Genomic DNA, 24,541 nt, shown 5'->3' with positions numbered 1-24,541 from the left:
CCCTCTGTAGACCACACCCTCCCCCTTTCTCACACGAGGGGTAACCTTATTTCCTCCACTTCTCTGGTGATTGAGCCCATTTCAGCTCTTGGTTCACCTCACAAACCACTCCCTCCTTTACCCCCTGACCTCTATCCTACTTTTAGCCATGAGCCGCAGCCACAACATCTCGGGGACTCCCCTGGTGTCACTAGTCAGCCTATTCCCAATCCCCCACCTATACCAGAAGGTCCTAGCCAAAGGAAAGTTGAGGCAGCTGATGCCAAGAACTCTAACATCGATGACAAGATGAAAGAGATGTACAGAATCATGGGCTTTCACCATGACGGCCCAGTAGGTCCAAGCCACAAATTCATTACAGCAAACGCACACAGCAGACTCAAGGTACGACCCAAAGGTCATAGAGAACTTCTTAGCCTTTTCCCCTGCCCCTCTTTCCAGGACAAGCCTTCCCGGGGCTCTTCTGCTTTTCTCTCTTTCTCCTTCCCTAGGAGGTCTTCCAAACTCACCTTATCACCATCCCCATCTTCCCCTCTATGAAGATTGTTGCTTGGAATATTCGGGGACTGGGTCACCAGTCTAAGAAGAACGCGGTCAGAAACCTTTCTCTCAAGTACTCCCCCTCAATTCTGACCCTTATCGAAACCAAACAACCTGAGCCAAACTTGCAGCTCATCCACCATATTTGGGGTTTTAGTCCTTCCCAGTGGGTGGCACTACCGGCTGCGGGAGCGTCAAGGGGGCATTTGGGTCATCTAAAACCCGCAAGAACATAAACTCATCTCCTCTCTTGTAGGAGACTTCTCGGTTACTATCATCCTTTCCACCTTTCTGATGATTCCCCTTGGAAATTCATGGCCGTTTATGGCCCAAATTCTCCCTCCCTTAGACACAGTTTTTGGGCTGAATTGGACCACGTTGTAGCTCTTCCTCATCCTTCTTGGTGTTTGGGAGAAGATTTCAACGTCACCAGATGGTCCCATGAACGTAACACCTCATCCTCCATTTCCCGGGACATGAGGGATTTTGCGGACTTCATTAACAAGAATGCCCTCAAGGACATCCGACTCCAAGGCAGCTTATTCACATGGTCGAACCACTCTTCTAGCCCTTCCCGCTCTAAACTCCGACCGTTTCCTCTTCTCTACCGATTGGGATCAACACTTCTCGGGGTCTCAAGCCTTTTCACTACCCAAACCTATCTCTGACCACTGCCCCATTCTCCTTGACACAAATGCCATCCCAAGAGGCCCAAAACCTTTTAGATTTGAACTCCTTTGGCTGGAAGAACCCTCCCTCCTTTCTCAGTTACCCATCTGGTGGGACTCTTTCTCGCTTCAAGTCAGGGGTAGAGCAGGTTATAGACTTCAAACTAGACTCCAGCACCGTAAAGCCTCTCTCAAAACCTAGAGCAAAACCCTACCTGACAACTTCTCTAAAACCAAATCACTTCTCTTGGATACTATCCAACGCCCTGACCGTTTGGAAGAAACTAGAGCCCTTGATGTCTCGGAACTTAACCTCAGGGCCCAATCCAAAATCGATTACCTTTCCACCCTGAAAAAGGAAAAGATCTACTGGTTCCAGAGATCCAAAGTTAAGTGGTTAAAAACAGGCAACCAAAATACTGCCTTCTTTCATCGGATAGCAAACTGTCGCCGAAGGGACAACACCAACTCGGTGCTCAAAGTCAACAATTGCTTCCTGACCCAACCTACCAAAATTGAGCCGACCATCATAGATTTCCTCCAATCTCTTTACGCTCAACCCTCTAGCCCAAGGCCTCGAATGGATGATCTCACCTTCCTGACTTTGAGGGAGGACTTAGTAGCCTCTTTGGAACAACCTTTCTCTAAGGAGGAGATCTTCCAAGCCCTCAAAACCCTTGTTGTTGACAAAGCCCCAGGTCCTGATGGATTCCCTATTGCCCCCTACAAAACTTTCTGGGGCACTTTCAGTCCCGACTTCTTCATTTTCTTCAAGGAATTTTTTCATAGTGGAATCATTCACAAAGCCATAAATGCCACCTTCTTAGTCATGGTGCCCAAAATTGAAGGGGCTAAGGACATCAAGGACGTTCGATCCATTAGCCTCTTGAATTCCACCTACAAAATTCTGGCTAAAGTCTTAGCCTCTAGACTTCAAAAAGTTCTCCCTACAGTTATCTCTCCTTCCCAATCTGCCTTTATCCAAGATAGGCAAATTTTGGATGGGGTCTTGGTAGTTAATAAGTGTCTCCACTCTAGACACCTAGCTAAGAAACCAGGTTTAATCTTCAAAATAGACTGGGAGAAAGCCTACGATCACGTAGACTGGTCTATTTTGGATGAAAACATGTCGAGGTTGAGCTTCAGAGATTGCTGGAGGAGGTGGATGAGGGGATGTTACTCCAACCCCCATCTATCCATTCTCCTTAACGGATCACCGAAAGGTTTATTCCCGGCTCACAGGGGGCTTCGCCAAGGGGACCCCCTATCCCCTTTCCTCTTCGTCATAGCCGCGGAAGTCTTCTCTTGATCCCTCTCTTGCCTCTACTAGCACGATCTCCTTTCTAGCTTCACCACCAGCCCCTTGGTGTCACACCTGCAATACGCAGATGACACCCTAGTTTTCCTTGGCGCCACCCTTGAGGAAATCGACACCCTTAAACTCTGTCTCCAATGCTTCCAGACAGCTACAGGGTTTAAAGTCAACATGAGTAAATCTAAAATGATGGGAGTTGCCTTGACCCCTGATGAGGTGCCTGCCCTCATTCCAGACTGGGACTGCAAAGTGGAAGATCTCCCCTCCACCTACCTGGGTCTTCCTTTGGGGTTTGGGAAACCCAATAAAAGACTTTGGTCTCAGATCCTTGATAAAGTTGAGAGACACCTCTCCACTTGGAAAGGTAGGTATCTCTCACCAGCGGCCAGAGTCACCCTGATTAAGGCCACCCTGGCAAACACCCCGGTTTATGCCATGTCCTTGTTCCAGATGACGGTACAAGTAGCCAACCACATAGAACTATTTATGCGAAACTTCCTCTGGTCTGGCCAAGCAGAGAATACTAAATTTCACCTGGTAGCCTGAGATAACATATGCCTACCAAGAAAACATGGGGGCCTTGGGATTCGAATCCTCAGAAAGCATAACATAGTTCTCTTAAGTAAATGGTGGTGGCGCCTGGCCACCCAACCGAATGCTCTTTGGGCCTAAATTTTGCGCAAAAAATACAATATCCAGGATGATACTTGGGTACCAAAGAGTATCCAAAAACAGAGGGCATCCGGAGTGTGGCTGTCTCTGGCTTCTTCCCTTCCATTGTTCAAAAGGAACATTAGATTCCACACTAGAGTTGGCACCAGAGTCAAATTCTGGAAAGATCTTTGGATTGGTACTTCACCTTTGTGCAAGGCCTTCCTCTCCCTCATCTCCCTCTCCTCTGATGGCAACTCCACTGTTGCTGACGAACTGCCTATTGTTGGTGGCAGAAGAACTTGGTGTCCTTCATTCCGCAGACACCTCTCTGAGGACGAGTGCACTCAGTTTCTACTTCTACTGGGTACCTTATCCTCGCACTTCCTCCCCCACTCTGGTTGTGATTCTTTGGTTTGGAGCCTATCCCCTTCTGGCCTCTTTTCTGTAACCTCTTTCTACAAAAGCCCTCATTCAACCTCCAACCTTCCCCCTGAACCCCACCTTTATTTTGTCGAAAGTGTGGTCCACCATAGCTTCACCTAAAATCAAGTTCTTTTGTTGGATTGCCTGCTCATAAAGCCCTCACAGTCGACCAATTACAAAGAAGAGATCTTTCCTTACCAAATAGATGTGTCCTTTGCCTCAGGGAGGAGGAATCCAACCCTCACCTGTTCATTCATTGCGACTTTTCCAGTCATCTGTGGTCACTAGTACTCCAACTTTTCGGCCTCCAATGGGTTACCCCACCGATGGTCAAAGCTCTCATCACCTACAACTTCGATTCTCAGTGGCCCTCGGCTGGGAAATTATTATGGAAGGCCACTGTGGCTGCCACAATCTGGTCTCTATGGCTGGAAAGGAACCATAGGATCTTCAATGGGGCTCAGCTACAACAGTCAGCCCTTTCCTACAAGATAGTCTCGTTAACATCTTTATGGGCTTCTCATCATAAATCCTTTTCGGGGATCCCTAGGAACACTTTCTTTCCTCATTGGAGAAACATACTCAAACATAGACCTCCCAAACCCCCAAGAATTAGCAGATGGCGACCCCCACCAGAGGCAGTATTAAGTTGAACTTTGATGGCTGCTCTTTAGGAAACCCTGGTCCCTCAGGCACGAGGGGTGTTTTCAGAGACAGCCAAGGCTTTGTCCTCTTTTCTCTCTCGGCGCATCTTGGGACTTTTGACTCCCAATATGCAGAAGCCATGGCTCTCCTTCTGGGATCGAGAAACTTTAATTCTTCTTGGGGCTCTACACTGATTGTAGAAAGATATTCTTCTAACACCATTTCCTGAGGAAGAGGCTTGTCCCCCCCTCCTTGGCATTTGTCCTCAATCTTTGATGAGATCTCATATTTATGCAGGGTTACCAACATCTTATGGCAGCATACCTAGAGGATGTCCAACAGTCTCGCAGATCTACTGGCGAAGGAGGGAGCTAGTTTGCACTTGGACCCCCAGACTAGGTCCAACTCCTTTTTTGTTCAGGACCTTAGCCGCACTGACTCTTAGACTAGGTCCAACTCCTTCTCTGTTCTGGACCTCTATAGTACAGTCTAGCACCTCTCTTTTTGAGCAAGCATGTGCTAAGTTTTTTTGTATATCTCTTTGTATATCCTATAACTTGGGCACTTCTTATAAGCTTTTACTGTTTGTGGAAGACTAACGTACTAATGTTTTTTTACTGATAGCCACACGGGAGGGTGTGTTTTCAGTCATTCCTCTTGTAAACTCTCATAAGAAATACAAAGTTAACAATACTAAAAAAAATAAAAAATTTCTTTGGTTTTCTTTGCAAGTAAACTAAATTTATCATACGTATTTTGGAATACATTAATTTACTCCCTGTAGTCAGCAGAGTCTAATATATATATATATATATATATATATATTACACAATTAAGATTATGGTTACCCTGTTTTATATTTTTAAGAGAATTAGGCGTAGATTATGGATTTTTATTTTTCTATTTCTGATTCTGAAAGTTGATGAGATAAGGTTTTCCTTTAGTAGTTATTTTTTTGGGAGTTCTAAGATGAAGGGAAAGTAGGTGGTCTATTGTGAAGCATTTAGGGTTTCCTTTGTAAAGTGTGGTCACAAAATTTTCTGTTTATAAGACAGAGTACTTAGGGTGGACTGCATTGAAGACTCCAAGAGAGGCCATAATCTTTCAATGGATAGGGAGATCCTTGCAAGCTCATATAGGGCCTTAATCTCTTAATGATTAAAGTTATTTCATGTAGCTTCCCTTGATTACGTTTGATATGTTTTCCCCTTCCTCTTTTCTATTTTATTTTTCTTATTTCATGATTGTAAAAACCGATATACAAAATTGTCATGTGTGAGAATAAGTATGATTTACATGAGCAAAAAGCAATGAAGAAGAGAGAAGTATTAGATCAAATAATTGAGGTGAACATTAATACTGTTCTTACAACCCCATATTTAGCCAAAAACTCATTACGCTCATTTGATACCCTCAGTGAGCACTGAAATGAAACAATGACCTCAGAACTCAATTCTGAAATTTCTGCAAAAAAGTACCTGCAAATTTCCATGTACAGTGAGTTTTTTCACTAGCCAAAAAAAATTTGTTGGTTGAGTCCCCTTTAACAAGAAGATAATTCTAACAAAGGTGAAAAAGCATACTGCCTACTACGAAATCTTAATCGCCTTTTCCCGAATCTTGTGCTTTCGATCCCGCTACCGTAACCAACCATAAACAGGTAGCAAAGAGAAATTCATAGGCATTGAAGTCTAGCCCTGATAGTGGAGGGGTCAGCCGTCCACCATAGCTCGAGTGGGGGATTGAATAATAAGAATTTCCGATATTGGGAACTCACTTTATCTATGAGATGTTTCCGGCTGGGAGGGATAAAGGCAAGGGAAGTGCGCAAGCTAGAGCGGAGCTAACACTAGAACTCTTTCCTGCAAGTGAAACTCCAGCGGGTGGAGCTAACACTATAGCTACTTTCCCGAAGCGAAGGGAAATAGAACACTAAGAGTAAGGGTTAGCTAAACCCTAGCATACTAACCTCCTCTAAAAATGGAATCATTTCAATTTTGTTCATGTTATATGCACTTGCAGGGCTTGAGTGAACAAGCAGATCATTCTATCATTCTTGCAGAGAGCTCCACAAATACTAGCCAGACCGGGATTTCCCTAGGAGCCCCGCCATCATCAGTATAAAAAACAATATCTGTTTATTTTATAGAATACACCAACTAGCTGTTGATATAAAACATTTAAACAGAAAGATGGTGGCACCCAAAAAAAAAAACTAGATGATGGATGCAAGCGAACTGCCTTTCCATCTATAGAGAAAGGAATGAGGTACCTGCCTGCCCATCCCGATGATTTTAATATGAGGATTCAGGTTATCAAGGCCTTGATGCAGATCACAGTCAACAAGTACGCTTGAATAAACATTCGAAAAATTTTATACTTCTGGTTGATATAGGAAGCAAAAGATTTGGAACAAGCCAAATCCAGGAGATGGAGGTTTCCAACTAGTCCCAAACACTCAACCAGTACAGAAGTCAAATATAATGCAGTAACAAGAACTTGCAAAGATGGAAGTCCAAGAATAACCAACCAAAAAATAAATAAATAAAAAGCATGTGAAATAGAATGCAAAAATATGAATATTTCCAAGAATATTAACTCCAGATTCAAAAAATAAAATAAAAAGAATACTTCAGAAATCTTGATGCACCAAACTTTAAGTAAGATGGGACATATGTCACTCAATGAAAAGGAGCACTTGCAATTTTAAAGAAAATATAAAGAACATGTTTGTGGTCATCAAATGATCAAATGAATGAGGCTAAGGGAAGAGAAAAAAATAAATAGGATATTTGGTAATCATTCACCTCCACCATTTTCATGCTCCTCGGGTTTAGTTTTGGGTTTCTCTTCTCGATCTTTGCCCAGTTCCTTATCAATGTATTCTTCATGTTGCTTCTCTTTTTCCTTTTCCTTTTCCTTTTCCTTTTCCTTTTCCTTGACACGTTCCTTCTCCAAACGCTCTCTCTCCCTTTCTCGTTCTCTCTCGAACTCCTTCTCTCTCTCTTGTCTATCTCGCTCCCTTACACGTACATGTTCACGTTCACGTTCATGCTCATGATCATATTCTTTCTCTTTCTCCTTCTCTTTATCTTTCTGAAGATTTTCTTTCTTCTCCTTTATAATTTGTCGCAACTCATAGACATTTTTCGTAATAAGATCCAATGGTTGCAGAAAAGAGAAGTCATCATCAACATCTGTATCACTCTGGAATGTTAAGCATGGATCAGCTACTAATGTTTGTGCAAGATAAAATACAAGCAGAGGGATACAGATAAATCGTAACAGAAACTCACGTTGCTTAGATTGGCTTCCAACTCCAGATATTGTAGTCCTTTCTGAACAAAAGTTACAAGAGCACCAGGTGGAACTAAATTTCCATCTATAGTACTTTTATTAATCCCAGCTTCATATCCAAGAGCAAATGCTGAATGTACGAAACCTGAGATACTTGAATGAAAAAATAAATAAGAAAACCTATAGCATATCAGAAAGAAAACAATAAGGAATAAAAAAACATAAGGAAACCCAAGAATACCATGTTAGGGGATCTGTTTCACCGTAAAACACTAGGACAATCTTAATTAATCTCAATGCAAAAAAAAAAAACATTGTAGCTCAAAAACCGCCGCAAATCAAGTCCTCCATGATCAAATCAGAATTGTACATTCAAAACGTGAATCACAGATGATAAGAAAATTTCAGATCATTGAAATCCCCTAAAGTGTTTTGCCCGAGGGAACAAAGCTACAGATTGGTCACCATATACATGCACAATAAATAGGAAACATAAAGGATGCAAGAAACAAAGCAAGCACGATAACATGGGAAACTTGAGCTATCAAAGGCAGCTTGATATCCAAAACTGCTTACATTGTTATCTGCTGACGATGGACCAAGTATGAGAAACTTGAATAGGTGTGTTAACTCATTAGCATATAACCACCAAGAATAAATCATGGGGTAGAACCCAACACACTAAGCATATTTTAATTAAAAAGATAAGATACATAATGCAAAAAAAAAAAAACATTCGCTTCATTTTTGTTATTTTTACAAAGCAAAGGAGATTTCTAAAACAAAAAGTATTAAATGTTCACAGACCTACCATAAACCTTAAAAGATTCTACACTTTTACTGTAGCATATTTGCTGATTAAATAGTTACAAAAATTTACCACCTATGCTTGCAATTCATCCGAGGAATGTGCAACCCGATACTGCAGGTTTCCCTCAAACAGGGCAGGACCCTCATAGGAGAAATCACACTCCATTTATAGCTACCTAGACTGGAACTACAATCCTCTATCTCAAGATGCACCATGAGCTGAGTGCATAAACATTTAAAAGAGCTAAAATTGGCATCATCATTCCCCCATGCTCCATGGTGGAGCTTGTATAGCAGAGACTTAAGACAATTATTTGCTCACATTGTTGGAAGTCAGTCCAACCTCTCAACACAATACTCTTTTCTTTTCTTTTATTCCCATTTTCTTTTTGGGCTGGGGGAGGAAAGGGAAGGCCCTGGTGGGGGGTGGGGGAGTGGAGTAGTTTGCTGATATGCACCGAGATACAGCCATGAAGCAAGTGCATCACTTCCAATGTGCACAATAACAAAAATATTTACAAATTACCAGAATGAAAAGCATAACATAAATATGTGATGTACGCAATTGAAGGCAATTTAATTTCACATTTGTCCCCTATAGACACGATCTCTAAGTCCTCAATAGTGAGTAGTAGATACATTGTCTGTCTCTATTCTCTGATCTAATTAACATGTAAATTCAAAAGAATATGTGTTACGACAATCAAGCACTTAGAAAATTATCATTTAGCATCTAAGTATGATATAGCATATAGCCAAATGCTAAAGTATTTGTATGTACATCCAAAAACCAAGAGTTTTCCTTTTTAATTGGCGGTGGGCAGCTCATGCACAGTATTTCCACCCACATGCATGGTCTGCATATGCAGGTGCATCACACCATGTGATGCACTACCTAGGTAGGCAAATCTTGGCGGTAGCGCGGCACCACTTTGATGAGGCCGCATAATGTGTTACATGCCACATCTGAGAACCATGACACTAACTTGATCGAATAATTGTATTTTGAGTTCAATGTAGAGCAAACCTGACTCTTCACCTCCAGCACAATCATATCTACTTCATAGTTGTCGGGTGCGGGTGCATTCCCGGGAGCGGGAGCAGGAGCGGGTTCAGGTCAGAAAAATCGTGAATTGTTGGAAGCTCCTTGTGGTTGGGATCGTCATCCGTACGATCCTATATCAATCAAGTGGGATACTTGTCACAAGGAAGCACAATTCCATGGGGAAGGAATCGCAATAGGATGTTTTAAGGGATCAAGAATGATGCGTGGGTTCACAGTACCATTGGGCACAAAACTGAATCATTGCATATGAATCAGTGCCAAATAGAGAAAAAATCATATGCACGGTGTCATACACTTGAGAACCGTGATTTGAACCCGCTGGGAACGCAAATCACAATATAGGGAACGACATTCCATCCAAGATTCCTAGATGGAACCGCGGAATCGAGGTCCCAGAGATGGTCCATGACCTTTCCTCCAAGGTTCCAGCAACTATGATCTACTTCCAGCATCTGCATTCTAGGTGCAGGATTTGGGAACATGCCATTTACACATCTCCATAAAGATTGGTTATTGGTTGTTTAGATTTGAGAGACCGTACAGAACAAAAATCCAAGCAAGGCCCCCTATCACCCAAGGGTAACTAATTTTGAATCACGAAGAATGTGGTTTGGCATTTACTCACGCATTCATGACTGTATATGAGAATCATTAATTGGATGGAAAGAGAAACCTATTTATACAAAGTGGTGTTAAGTTGTGGGTTTCATAAATTGGATATGATGATCTGTCCTGGGATTCATGAACTCCTGTCAAATTGAGTAATTCCGAGGTAAGTGGTAATGGAGACTTCCATGCCCCTCGAAAGGACCCAATGTTTTGGCTGGGTAGTTGATCTAGGACTCACCCCAGGGATCAACACATTGCTTTTCATGGACCACATTGTTTTTTATTGGTACCTCATAGAGGATCAAGTCCAGTATTAGGGTCTCTCTATGGACCATTTCTTGATTCATGATTCCTTGGCTTAAACAATTTAGAGCTTTTTCGTTGATCTATGGGGGGTGCACTCTTTAGTAGATCAACTTTTAGACTATGGACTTTAAACACCGCAACCAAAGGAAGTTATGTCTCACTGCCATCTAGAAAATAGGAAAGGAATACAATGTGAGAATTTCAAAGCAAGGAGTATTAGCAATAAGACGATCAGGGGGCAGATTCAATGCTTAGGGACACCATGCTTAGGGACACCAAGGACAAGTTTGAGGATCAAATGTTGAAAGTTTCATGCTGGAGTGCGGGCCCTTAGTGCACAGTATGAAGTTCCCACCAAAAGAAGTGTGGTTTGACAACCTCCACCAACTGCATTACTCAGTTATAGGTTTATTATTGATAATTATTGTTAAGTTGTACTTCAACGATAGTTCTTCTGAAAACCCTGAACATGCTAGGGTGGAAGGATCATTAAAAACTATTATGGGACTATGGGGTTGACTTTCTCCAAACCAATAAGAGCATATAACATGATAAACACAAGTTTTCACCATCTTCACTGGTTTTAAGAGTTAACATCCATGTTTGATAGGCCATTAACATTGAACTAGACACAAATGTGGGGGGAAAAGGGGAAAGTAAAATAATAAATCAAAACAAATAAAGTTTGATAGACTATACTCTCTCTTAGTCTCAAGATTTGCAAAGGAGCTTACCCCAAAGATTTCTTCACAAGATCCACAAACAAATTCTTTCTTTTCTTCTCTATTTTGTCCCTAGTCCAGTGGTCACATATTTATAAAAGAAAAAAACTCTAAACCCTAACTTGCAACCTAGGAAATCCTAATCAATACGAAATCCTAGCCCTTCATCTTTAAAAAAATAAACTTCCAATTCTACCCCTCAAATCTCTAGAACTAAAAAAAACAAAAATAACCCTAAAGAAAACTAGGAACGCAAAATAAGCCAAAACCTAAAATCTAAAGAATATTAAAATAAAAATACAAAAAACCCATTACATTACTCCCTTGACATACGATTAGTAGGGTCAAATGAGGTGCACCTTCCTTTGAGATTGGCCAACCAATTTGACGATATCCTTCACATTTTTCATTTGAGTAGGCCCGTAGGTGGGCTCGTCAGAGACCATCCCAAACCCAGCCGGTGAAGAAGGGCTCTCTATTCGAGCCCAAGTCAAACATGATAAGGCCCAAACACACTTGTTGAGAAGTAGAACTGCTATAGATGTACTTAAGCAAGGCCTGAACGGGCCCAGCCTGCCATACTCATCCAAATTTTCCCTTAGCAAAATACCATCACCCCTCTAGCCTTTGCTTTTTAGAATCTGTCCTCCCACTCGTTTGCAATATTCTTCAATGCGGGCTGTTATTCCATTTCACAAATTATTCCTCCCCAAAAAACACCCACAATCCTCTTTCTTTCACACAAATCTGTTACATAATTACTTTCTAGTGTTTCCAATTCCAAAACACATTTGGTCAAGAAGATATTAATCGAACAAGTACTCTAAGGCAATGAAGCGCTGAATAGACTAGAAAGTTCATGTACTTTAGAACCCAAATATAAAGGAAAGAAACCCAAGTTACAAACTTCTCTCATGGCCATTGCAATTCGAAATTTACATTTAGGAAAACCAAAATATGCCTCTCTGGGGCAACATTCATGTTCTTCAAATAACTACAACCTCTAACCCCTTTATGTAACATTATGGCAAATCCTCCAAACAGAAGTCACTCTCCACTAATGGCTATCTCTTTTTCTTTTTCTTTTTCTTTCTTTCTTTTTTTTTTTTTTTTAAAAGCAAAAAGGGAGAATGGCTTACGCTGTAATATAAATCATCAATTTCATAGGAGCTTGTGCGGGGCTATCGTTGCTTCCAAGCTCATCTTCTTCTAGTTATATAGGAGATTTCAAGTTCCTCTGTTAAAAATGGCTCCAGATTATCTTTTACCATGATTGTTGATAATTGAAGCTGCTCCTAAGAAAGGCGATGGCAGCACAAAGAATGGTCGAGATTCGAGGAGATAGAAGCTTGAGGTGACCATCTATGATGATCAGGTTGCCAAAGCGGGGGTTAATGTTCTAAGGCAGAGGGGAACCAAGGTTGGGCTTTCTTGATTTCATAGCAATTTGGTTATGGGAATGGTAGGGATCCATCCCTCCCTCCCTCCCCTTGTTTTTGGGGGTAAATAGGCAAGTTGTCAACCTAGCTCTGTACATAAGTTTTTCATCAAAAAGATTTTTAAATGGAAGATGGATTAAGATTAACGGAAAACGTGTGCTTATATTTTATGGGCCTTTTGAGAGAGAGATAGAGAGAAGAGTTTCATGGATTTGATAGAGAGAGGAATTTCATGGATTTGGTACAAAGAGAGAGAGAGAGCAATCTCAAATCAAGTTTAGTTCCTGGTGGAGAAATAGTCCCAAATTGAAGACTAGGCACACAGATGGGACAAAAAAAGACCATAAAAAGCAAGATAACGAAAGGCTAGGATTCTTGTCTTGGAGTTTAAGGGCTTAGGATGTGATTATTTCATCATAGCCACCTAGGTTCAACTTCAAAATTCAGTCCCTTCTTGCGAGGAAAAAGGGAAAATGCATGGTCACATGTTGTTTATAATCTAGTGAAGGCCCGTCAGGTCTCAATGCCTAGGCCTGAGCCTGGATGGCTATTTTAACCGGTCTCACATTTAGGCCTGGCGTTGCCTGATAGACCTTGTACCTAGCCAAGTCAAGCCAATTCTGCTCAAACTATCGAGCTACTTGGCCCACTTACATGACTAGTTTTAAGGAGTTTTCTTTTCAATGCGTACCTAGAGAAAACATCGATGTCAAGCTCTAAGCAAACCATGATGTCAACATGGAGTCTACTTTTAAGGCATTCCAACCACCACTGATAAGTGGCAACACATTTTTGGCAATTTCCTCTCATGCCATTCTCTTGCTTATTTATTCACCTCTATCAATGTCACTTCTACTATTTTATCTCCTAGTTTTCCTCCAATAATATACAACTTCATCACTACATGCCATAGAGAACAACTAGATCTCTACTCCTTTACTAATTGAAATTGTTAAACTATAAATGCATGTTGATTTGGCTTAATGCACTACTTTCATATAATAGTCTTCTAGTTGTTATCATAGACTTGTCGTGTGGGACCAAGCAACTTTACACATTTCATGAAATAAATTGCTATGAGCAAAACAAACATATTGAATTAATTGCTACTTCACATGGAGCAGGTTGTGGCAAAAGAATCGAGATCCTATAGAAATAGATTATAACACATATATGGTAATACATATAATTGGAAGTTGAGCATCACGTACACCAATGCACTAACGTGAGGTGGCATGTCAAAAGGCAAGGAAAATGATAATATGCACCAACATGAGGTGGCACGTCGCATATAAGACACTCGTATGGACAAGGGAAATCCATGTCAAACATAGTGTTTTTGCTATGTAGATGTGCAAGGCCACAAATTGGATGAACAAGAAATGCATGTTCATTTTGTGATACATTAGTGTCTACATTAAGTAACAAGCATGTCCGTTTTGTAAGACATGCATAGCTATATGTCTCTTATGGTGTGGACAAGCATGCTATTTGATTTGGACGCACGTGTTTTTTTTCAGATTAATTATATTATTAAAAGGTCACAAACTAATTTTTGGCAAACTTGCACAGACATCCTACTGGACTTTGCTAAATATAGGTAAGTCGGACTCTTCGAATCCAAGTCAAGCAGGAATTTCCATATCCATGTTCATGTAACATAAAACATTGGCCTTGGTGCTCATGCCAACACACATTTGTATGGCTTCAAACTTGCAAATTGTGGCTTGTCCACATGGTAGAGCTTTGTGGGTTAGTCAAAACTCCCAAAATTGGAAAAGAACCAGAACTAGGAGAGAAAGAATAAGACAAATTTCATTTGGGTTCCACATAGGTTCCACATACCATACAAAAGAGGCTACGTAAGAAACAGCAAGGTATTACAAGCGGCTACCCTCCATAAATAGGCTATTACACAAAACAAAGTTAGGAAAGCAACGAGGTTTCAAGAAATTAGTTGTGCAAAGAGGACACCAGATTGCATTATGTCAAAGGCATATAGAAAAAAATGTAGACGCAGTCACAATAGGGAAAGCAATCGTTTCAAGAGAAAGAAGAAAATCACTGATTCACTGATGATGATGGTAGATAAACATTCAATTATTTAGACTAAGAAGCATACAGCGAGAGAGAGAGAGAGAGTACGGCCAGCTCAAAATTTGCAAGTTATCGTGAACTGAAAAATGAAAAAATGATAATCAGAAGAAGAAGAAGTGGCAGATTGAGAAAATATGGCTTTCCAAGATATTCAACCGTCTGGGTTAACCTGCATAGCAGAGGGTTCTGAAGAATTAGCCTTACAACATACATCAAAAACAGAACAAGCACATAGAATTTATAAGGCAAGTCAACATAGAGGCAAAAAATCAGATATGCTCTGATCAGATGCAAATCAAGCCCTAGATTTAACAACATCACAACCTCTCGACATAGCTCACAACCATTCTTGGAAAAGTGAAACCAGAGAGCAGTCTTCATCAATATATGTGCCCTAGTCACTCACTGGTCGTTTCAACAATCCCACCAGATCATTCAGTTACATATTTCAAATCCAGAGAAAAGAACAAAATCCATGGCTAAAATTCAGAATTACCAAAAATTAGAAAAAATAAATAAAAATAGAAACTTTATCACGGTTGCAAGCCAACAGCATACCCCTTTACCTATATTTTCACTAACAAAACGAACTAAACCAAAAAACAGTTCCATAGAGGCGCAGAGGCCAACCTGATTCGTGAAGGTATCGAAAAACAAGGTAATTGAGCTCAACGGAAGTAATCATGGCCATCAGTGTGGTTGAACCCAAACCAGTTCTTCTCCGATATAAAGCAGAAGCTCATGGCCAATCTGAGCATAAATAAGACGAGTCAAGCGAAAAGGAGGGAGATATTAAACGAGGCGCCTTAGAGAGTTTCCAAGGAGGGGAATGGGAAGAGGACGCTTCTCCAACTTAGTTTCGGTGTTTCCCCCAAAACCTGCAACTCCGAGAGAGAGAGAGAGAGAGAGAGAGGGGTAACAAAAACAGGGCGCAAACAGAACGAGTTACCTTCGGTGTTTTAATACGGATCCACGCACCCTTGGGAACATTTCATCGATCGGGGTCACGCGTCCGCGGTCGAAGACACCCGCCTTAACGGTTCAGATTACGGCTGATTATGAACCGGGCCGAGCCCGTTAATGGCCCCTACTGGACTTGTTAATGGGCCCCTAATGCTTATCGGGCCTTTAAGAGGCCGGGCCGAAACGCCCTTAAATTTGCCCAACGGCCCAAAAATTCCTTGGGCTGGCCCTCGTCCCAGCCCATTTATTTATTTTTATTGTTTTTTTAGATCTTCACTCTAGAAGCTTTTTTTATTTGTAGTAGGCCAATAATAATAATAATAATAATAATGCATGTTAAAATATTAGGATTGATACATTGAGATCATTTATCTTTGATACAAGGTGGTCACAATTGCTTACAAATATCCGATGTGAAGTTTAATAGCTTGGATGTATCATAAAGTTCGAAAAAATTTCTTTTGAAGTTTGAGCTTGGTCAATAGAATAATTGCAGCTACCCAATTTCACATCCAATGGTCAAGATTAATATATCACCTTGTACCAAATGTAAATGGTCTCATTCTATACTTTTTCTAAATTATTTTTCAAAAAATTTAAAACCATGTTTCTCTTTAAAAATCCAATCTCTCTCTTTCTAAAACTCACTCTCTCTCTCTATAAACCCAATATCTTTCTCTATAAAACCCAATATCTCTCTTTAAATATCCAATATCTTTTTTTCTCTCTAAAAACCCAATCTCTTTTTTATCTCAAAACACATATTCTCTATCTAAAAACTCAATCACTGTCTCTTTCTAAAAAACCACTCCCTCTTTCATTAGAAACTCAAACTCCCTTTTTCTCTTTAAAACCCCATTCTCTTTTTTCTCTCTAAATACCCATTCTCTATCTTTAAAAATCCAATCTCTCTTTTTCTCTCTGAAAACCCATTCTCTCTCTAAAAACCCATTCTCTCTCGAAAAATTGAAGCTCTCTCCCTCAAAACCCAATCTCTCCCAATCTCCCTTTCTCTCTAAGAGACATTTCAACTCAAAAGCTTGAATTAATTCCAATTGTGTCTCTCTCCTTTACCTTCAGCCAAATAAATAAAGTTCTCCCTCTCTCTCTCGAACTTTACCTTCTTCGAAATAAAAAAGGCTCACCCTCTCTTTCTCTAGCTTTACCTTCACCCAAAATGCCTACTAATCTCTCTCTCTCTAAACCCTAACTTTCTCTCTCGCCGTTCTGTTGTTACAAATATTATATTTTGTAACCCTAACTAGTTCTTAGAAGATCTATATCTTCACGATCTTACAGCAAGTTCACCCTGATATTGGTATTTCCTCTAAGGGCCATGAGCATCCTAAACAGCTTTATCAATGACAATATCGAGAAGCTTGCTCAAGAGACCTCAAAGCTTACTCGCTACAACAAGAAGCCCACCGTCACAACGAGGGAGATCCAGCCCTCTGTTCGTTTGGTTCTTCCTGGTGAGCTTGCCAAGTATACAATTTCATAGGGTACCAAGGCTGCCACCAAGTTTACTAGCTCTTGAATGTGTAGTTTGAATTTGAATTTTAGGGTTTCTCTCTCTCTAGATTATTATTTTTTGGTTCGTGATGTGACGTTTCTAAAGTTTGTTTCATATCTCACAAATTTATCTATGAAGATCAAGGTTTTTCATTTGCCCATCAAGAGGCACAACCATTGTGAGTGAACACATGCATCCATCATTTTTATTTGGAGAGATAAGAGATGAGATATATATAAAGAGACGTACTGCAACTATGGATACTTAGGGAGATATAGAAAGAGAGGACGACTATGAATATTTAGAGAGAGGGAGAGAGAACCCCAATGGATAGGAGTTGCAGAAGCAGCTAGGCTTTTTTTAGAGTACAATTACAGAGTTATTCTGAATCAAATCACCTCCTCTCTCTCTATCTATGAAACCCTCTCTCTCTCTCAAAATGACGAGATCAAAACCCCTCATTAGCAGCAACAACGGCAGGGCTGTAATATCCATTGTTTCCTTCTAACCCAATATTTTTTCCTATATTTTCACTCACCTCTCTCTCTCTCTCAATGTATTCATTTTTTTAGCAAAAAACATTGCATGGCTACTCTGACAGTCTACTCAACACATTATTTAGAATGGATGTAAACGAAGTTCACCAGCAGGGGACTACCGGGCCTTCTCGGGCTAAGTCGGGCTTCTTCGCAAATGTTTGAGCCTTATCAGGCTTATTCCCAGGTCGCCGCCTAAGTAGGCTAGCCTAAAAGAGTTCGAGCTTTTCCGGGCATTGGGCCTAGCCGGCCCGTTGGCAGCCCTAGTTCATATTAGACCGAGGCATATGAAATGGTAAAAAATTAATTTTATTGTTATATAACAAAAAATTTCAAATAAAAATGGACCTAAATAACTATGTAGGTTTTAGATGTATTTTGGTCAAATTTTTTGTTTATAATATTTTTGTTAGTTTATTGAATACATCATATAAAAACGAATGCATAGCCCAAATCAGGTAAATATATTTTTCTGAAAAAAATTTTAAAAATAAAATTACTTTGTTGCCCTTAGATAAGACTAGGTCCAATCCTTCACATGTTCAAATCATGTGGTCATTGTACGATCTTCACAATCAGTAAAACTCATGTAGCCACTAACCTTAAATAATAATGATCCTTAAGTAATGATTGTATACACCTCTTTGAAATTTTGGCCAAGGGAATTCCCATTAACAATATAGCTCTAGACCCTGGAAACCATACTAGCTTAGTAAACCTTAATCCATTATAACCATATTGGGTGTACTTTTATCACAAGTCAAATCAGATGACTCATACTTCACCTCTGAAAAAGTATGGACACTTAGTCCCAATGGAAGACTAAGAGTAAAACCGCTTGAGGATAATGCAGCAAACCTACAAAGGATAAATATGATTCTTGCCATTCAAGTGTGATTATGATCGGAGCATAGCTTAGTCTATAGATTTTGAGAATAAGTCAAGGATTGTCTCAACAACAGCTTAAAGCTACCTAGACCAGGGATGGCTTGACCCATCTCAGTTTCAACGACAGTCTAAAAATTGCCCAGAGATGGCTTAACCTATCTTAGTTTCAACAACAGTCTAAAAAGCTGCCCAGAAATGGCTTAACCCATCTCAGTTTTAGCGGCAGTCTAAAGCTGCCTAGAGATGGCTTAACCCATCTCAGTTTCAGCGGCAATCTAAAGCTGCCTAGAGATGGCTTAACCCATCTCAGTTTCAGTGGCAGTTTAAAGTTGCCCAAAGATGGCTTAACCCATTTCAGTTTCAACAGCAGTCTTGAACTGCCCAACGATGGCTTAATCTATCGTCAGTATCATTATTCGACAGTTAAAGCCTTAAAAACTTTACGGATCGCACAATCGATTGATATCTAGAAGAAGGGAATTGTTTATTAAAGAACAAGGAATTCTCTCGTTTATTAAGCTATGTTGAACTCTAGGCTCCTTGCTTTATCACCCTTAAAAGATTAGTATGGATTGAGTTGAAACAACAGAAGTGGCTATAACCGACTACCAACATCATTGATGATAATGACGAATCTCTGGTTCTGCTCTTGCAAAATTATGGGGTTCAAAGGTTTGAGAAGTGCTACCAGATGGCATCTGTGACGAGAACCTGGTAGAAAGATCAACATCGTGAGAAGTTAAATACAAGAGGTAAACCAAAGGTAAAAACAATAAGGTAAACCACGTATGAAGACAAAGATCGTGCCCTGCAAGATTTACACTTCAATTGAGAAGATAAACTCGAGACAATAATGGATGGTAAAGATTCGAAGATCCGAAATAGATAATTATCCATAATTCAGCACTATAAAAAGGGGTACTCCTCGGTTGAAGGGGGGATCGCACTTTTTTTGAGAGACACAGGTCGCACTTTTTTAGAGACATATGTCACACTTTTTTTAGAGACACAGATTGCACTTCTGAGAAACACACAGCTTAGAAGAGAGAGTAGTCTTCAAGACACAAGGAGAGATATAATCATCTCCTACGATTTGCTTGAGACCCGTTTCCTTTTGAAGACCAAACTCGAAGGATAACAAGTCATTACTTAACAGGTATAATGAATATGCCCTCGACGTTATCTTTTCCCTTTTACATTCTGCAATTTTTTCTTTAAAAACGAATGTATTGGTTTCAAAGTCAGAATCAAAGGTGTTCAACTTATTTTAATTATTCAAAGTCAATGTAAATGTAACAGAGGGTCAAACCTCTGAAATTGCTTAGTATCCAGTATAAGTAATAAAGCATGTGTTTCTAATATGATGTACACAGGTAAATTTGGCCCTGAATGTGATGCCCTCTAGTTTTCCATCTGGAGTCCAAGGTCTATTTAAAACATTATGTATTTCCTTTAACACATACACATTTTAGAGCGACCAAATCTCTGACGACTCCACTAGGGAGTAATTTACCTTTTATCTCTGATAGAGTCTAGGACGTCGAATTTCTCTCTCGACAGGTCTTGATCCATGATCCTCTCTATTCTACTCTCGTGTCTTCTGTCTTTACCCTGACGAGATTACCCCTATTTAATAGGTTTAGGTGATCATGGCTGCGGAAGTCACATCCTTCCATGTAGAAACAATGGAGGTTCCATTATATGCCTCCCCAATCAAGGGACAACCTACTTTTCCCGGTGCCGTGGTTATCCCGTATGTTGAAAACGCAGCAACTAGAGCAAAAGAAGCCAAGTCACGAACCTTGATGGCTTTGACAATAAGGAAATCTCGCCCTCAAGTGGATCTAATCCTTGACAACAAACTTTTGATGGTGATTTTGATGTACCTCAATCGACACTTGCAAGAAAAGCCCAATAGCGGCGATATCGCTCGCAATATCACAAAAGCAGCATGGTGTTTGAACGTATTTTTCAGCATCTTGGTCCTGGTAGGAAGCAAGTCAATAAATCCTATAAAACAGTGGAAACTCCCAATAGTCTCGAATCAGCCCCAGAACTAGTCAAGATCTTCGTTAGCACTTCAAAAGACTACCTGCCAAGTTTCATCGTGATCAGACATATCTAAGGCAGTGAACACAAAGAAACAATTTTCAGCGAAATCAGTCTCTAGCACCCTGATATGGACCCTGTAACTAGAGCTATACTTTTGGAGAGTCAAACAGCTATGGGACCACTGCCACTAGATCCAGCGCGGTTGAAAACCTTTACGGGTCAAGTTTCGGCTTAATCAGGCACTCCAAGACAAAGTTATGGGTAAAATACGTAAAAGGATAAGCCACACACTATTCTTGTGTGGCCTCACTCCATCAAAACACAATTAAAGGTGGTTGTTTTTACAGTTACTTTTCGGGCCTATAACTCACTTGTTCCCAGTTAGATCGCTCCCAAATTTGGTGAGCATATTCATCTCATCAAGACGAGCAATCTGATACGTGGTATGCCCCGTAGCGACGCCCGAGCAAAGAGAAAAACTAAATGAAAGTCGCTGATCTGTGAAGGAAGTTGCAGAAAATTCAGCAGCAGCACACCTTGTTCAAGCAACCAGATCACAACGTTCATATACCAGATCGACACGAAACCAATTGCATTATGTGCATGAGGTCCGAGGCTATCTCTGGCCCGAACCTCGCATACGATGAATGATTGAATTTCACACACGAAGGTGCCAAAGATGCTGTAAATTTCGGCCACTAGATTTCAAGATTATGGCAAAAAACTCAAGATGACGAAATCTTCATCCGGACACTATCAAGCTGCATGTTGCAACGTGATCGTGACAGCATGCTCAGTGTGATTCAATAAATAAATCACAAAGAAACATCAAGGAATGAGCACACAATCGATCTGAAGTTTTCAAGATTCATCCAAGATTCAAGTCTCTATGATCATGACTCAAAAACATGATTCATGGCTCGAAGTTGGTATCAAAACGATTGCCATGCCGAGTCCTACAAGAAAACAATAATATTTTGATCAAACGAGCAACAAAACACCCCCGGGTCCGCCATGGAAGACCGCGCAAGATCTTGGGCAGCAGTAGGGATCGTTCTGAAATCCCACACATTGTTAGGCATGGGCAAGACAATATTTTTGCACTCATATTTAGAATTTCTTTAAATTCAATTAAATCGTAATTACCTTCAATTAGGGTTACTTTGGGGCATCCACCCATGTTTGGGCCCAATTCTATATAAACAGGCACTGCGTCATTGTAAAAACACTCTCGATTCATTCTTTGATAATTCAATATAAATTTCCATTCTTGCTTGAGCTTGTGAGTACGTCTTAGAGAGAGAGAGAAGAGAGAGAAGAAAAGGATTGGTACTATTTGAGTAGGTAACTTTTTCTTTCCTCCCCTCTTTCTCTCTCCTCCCTTTTTTTCCCTCTTCCCTTTTTTCTCTCTCCTCCCCTTTTTCTCATCTCTCTTCTCCCCTTTTTCTCATCTCTCTTCTCCCCTTTTTCTCATCTCTCTCTCCTCTTCATTGCAATTGACACAAGTCAAGTGCCTGTTGGTTCTCTTCTTCTTTCATCCTCAACACCGGGTGAGGTTTCCCTCTCTTCTTCTTCTTTCATTCTCAGCACCAATTGGTCTTCTTCTTTCATCCCCAGTGCCGAGTTGGGTTTTCCCTCTCTTTTTCTTCTTTTATCCCCAACGTCGGGTGGGGTTTTCCCTCTCTTCTTCTTCTTTCATCCCTAGCACCGGGTGGGGTTTTGCTTCTCTTCCTCGCCTTTCAACCCCAACGTCGAGTGGGGTTTTCTCCCTCCTCGCTTCCCTAACAGTCGACAAGCCTCAGCACTTGTTGAATTTCTCTCCTCTCTTTCCTAACAATTGGTGCACCGTAGCGACGGTTGGATTTCTCTCTCCTCTCTTGTCACAGTCGGTGAAGCCTAACTTCGGCTCAATCCCTCTCCCTTGCTTCACTCATGTTGCAACTAGTGCAAGCATAGCGCCAATTGGTCCTCTCCCTCTCTTCTCTTCTGACAGTTGGTGAAGTCTAGTGTCGACTGTCCTTTCTCTCTCTTCTCTTCTGAAACAGTCAGCAATGTCCAGTGCCACTGCATCTTCCTTCCTTCCCTCTTTTATCCTCTTGTCTTTTCTCCCCCCCTTTGTCTGTTCCCTTCTTCTCTTACTTCATCCTTTCCCCCATGATCACCACTTTTCTATTCTTGGTCCGTTTTATTGTCACGACAGACTGACCATCGTGCTTAGCTAGTCGGTATTGGTAATGATGTCTAGTAGTAATCTCGTGAGCTGGTCTTACTACTGAGCCCGTTTTACTACCATGTCAAGCTAAATACTCGCCAGCTTGATCCTCTCGCTTAGTCGAACACTTCTCTTTGCCGTCTTTCCTCCCTTCTTCGTTTTTGAATGCGCCTGCTTGTGTATGTTCACCAAAGAGGAAAAGGGTCCCACCCATCTTACAACCTTTGCCATATATGTGTGTAATTACAGAAAATAAGAAGAATACGAACCAAGGGAGGTGATTCCAAACCAGTTTCGTCACTGGGGGCTTTCTTCATGATCTAAGAGGGCACCCACGAGAGCCAACCCAAGTAAGTCTCAAACCCACATTTAAAATTCCTCTCTCACTGGTTGGTAACACCTGCCCCTATTCTTGAATGAGGTTCCCAAGAGAGTGATCTCAGAAATATCCTCGGTCTTCTCTCGAAACCCGAGGTGCGTGCCGCCTGATCATCCAGATTCGGAAGGCAAGATCGAGGCACCTAACCAGCTTGGCGACTCCACTGGGAACTTACTACCTCTTAATGAGATCGTTCCTGTTTGGCTAGTTTCTTCTTTTATTTTCTGCTTTCATTATCTTTCACATTCACTTATGGCTGCTGGGTTCTGTAACCCATTTATCCAGATTGGGGATTTTCTTATCCTCGTATTCGAGAGTGTCTTTAGGGAACAAGTTCCGTCGACTTCGTTCCCGACCATCCTTTTGAGCAAAGACCCCTTGTTTATCTCCTAGATCTTAACCTGGATTGGTGTGAGAAGGGACTTAACGGTCCCTCACTCCCCATCACTTCACTCTGGTGGAAACTCCACCAAGGTGCCTTGCATGGGTGACACTTATGTTGTCGCACACAACATACACCCAGCCACCGGCAAGTCACTTGCCACTCGTGTTTCTGAGGTACGCCAAAAGGCTGCCCAGTCACTTTCTGCAAAAGGCAAGCAAGTTGTCATTGCTTCTGTGGGTCGCCATAAGGCTACCCTCCACATTCCTACACCATTGGTCCCTATCCTTAGAGGCTCAACACATGGAGGCGGAAACCCCACAGTCTTCACCCCTCACACACACCACAAGGCTCGTAGGTCACCCACTCGAGCCACAACTCAGGGCAACCTTTCTGTTACCTCGGGTCCGTGTCCAAGATCGAACCTTTTAAGGCCAGGTCCTGCGCATGTTACTCATATGCATCTCACTGCTCGGGGGGACGCCGTTATTGCACCAACTCGAGTACACAGGAGACGACCTCCACTTCTTTCTACTATGCACACACAAGCACACCCTGTAAAGGGCAGGCTGACACCCATTCTCTTACAGACACTTGCTGATAATTCTTGTCCTCCTTAGGCCAGATCACCTGTACAAGGCCGGGTGGACCACCAGGTCTCCAGAGATCCTTCTGCAAAGGGTGCACACGCGTCGCCATCTCAAGCATCCCCTCACCCTCAACTCATGCCTCCTCATGAATCAACCCTGCTCCTTCTTCATCGAGTAAGCACCTTCAGCCTTGGTACTCGAAGGTTTTCCTCAAGAGTACCATCTTGAACCAGCCCCATCACTTAGGTCGTGTCTCTGGAGCTCATAAGAAAGTTCGGGCATGGACCTCATGGAAGATCGAGTCCTTCATCCTCCCCGATCCAAGATGACTCCAGTTTCTAGCCCTCGTCCATTGCCGCACTTGATGGAGATAACTCTCTCCTGTGCGAGAAGAGTTGACCAGCCGCGAACTAGATCACAGTTTTAGCGTGAGGT

General features: G+C 41.3%; 1 protein-coding gene across 8 annotated transcripts in view; it reads right to left on the bottom strand.

Moving 5' to 3' along the window:
• The window catches only part of HOS15 (WD-40 repeat family protein), a 43,733-nt gene extending 28,256 nt beyond the window's left edge, over window positions 1–15,477 (bottom strand). For 4 of the 8 annotated variants that reach the window (XR_016046169.1, XR_016046170.1, XM_088854190.1 and 1 more), the window contains exons 1-3: window positions 15,222–15,477; window positions 7,542–7,695; window positions 7,053–7,452 (exon numbers count right to left, since the gene is read on the bottom strand). Coding sequence is in view for 2 of the 8 variants with exons in the window: in XM_011625048.3 (XP_011623350.1) it covers window positions 7,053–7,452; window positions 7,542–7,687; window positions 15,222–15,282 (607 nt within the window). In the remaining 6 variants the exon portion in view is untranslated. The remainder of the gene's footprint in view (window positions 1–7,052; window positions 7,453–7,541; window positions 7,696–15,221) is intronic. The other 4 variants (XR_016046166.1, XR_016046167.1, XM_011625048.3 and 1 more) reach the window with 1 other exon arrangement.
• Between the last annotated feature and the right edge of the window lie 9,064 nt (window positions 15,478–24,541).

This window comes from Amborella trichopoda, chromosome 12, assembly GCF_054954075.1.
Source record: "Amborella trichopoda isolate Santa Cruz 75 chromosome 12, AtrichopodaSantaCruz75HAP2 v2.0, whole genome shotgun sequence".
NCBI lineage: Eukaryota > Viridiplantae > Streptophyta > Magnoliopsida > Amborellales > Amborellaceae > Amborella > Amborella trichopoda.
The sequence above is the reverse complement of the archived record's forward strand: the minus strand, read 5'-3'. Positions and strand labels throughout refer to the sequence as shown.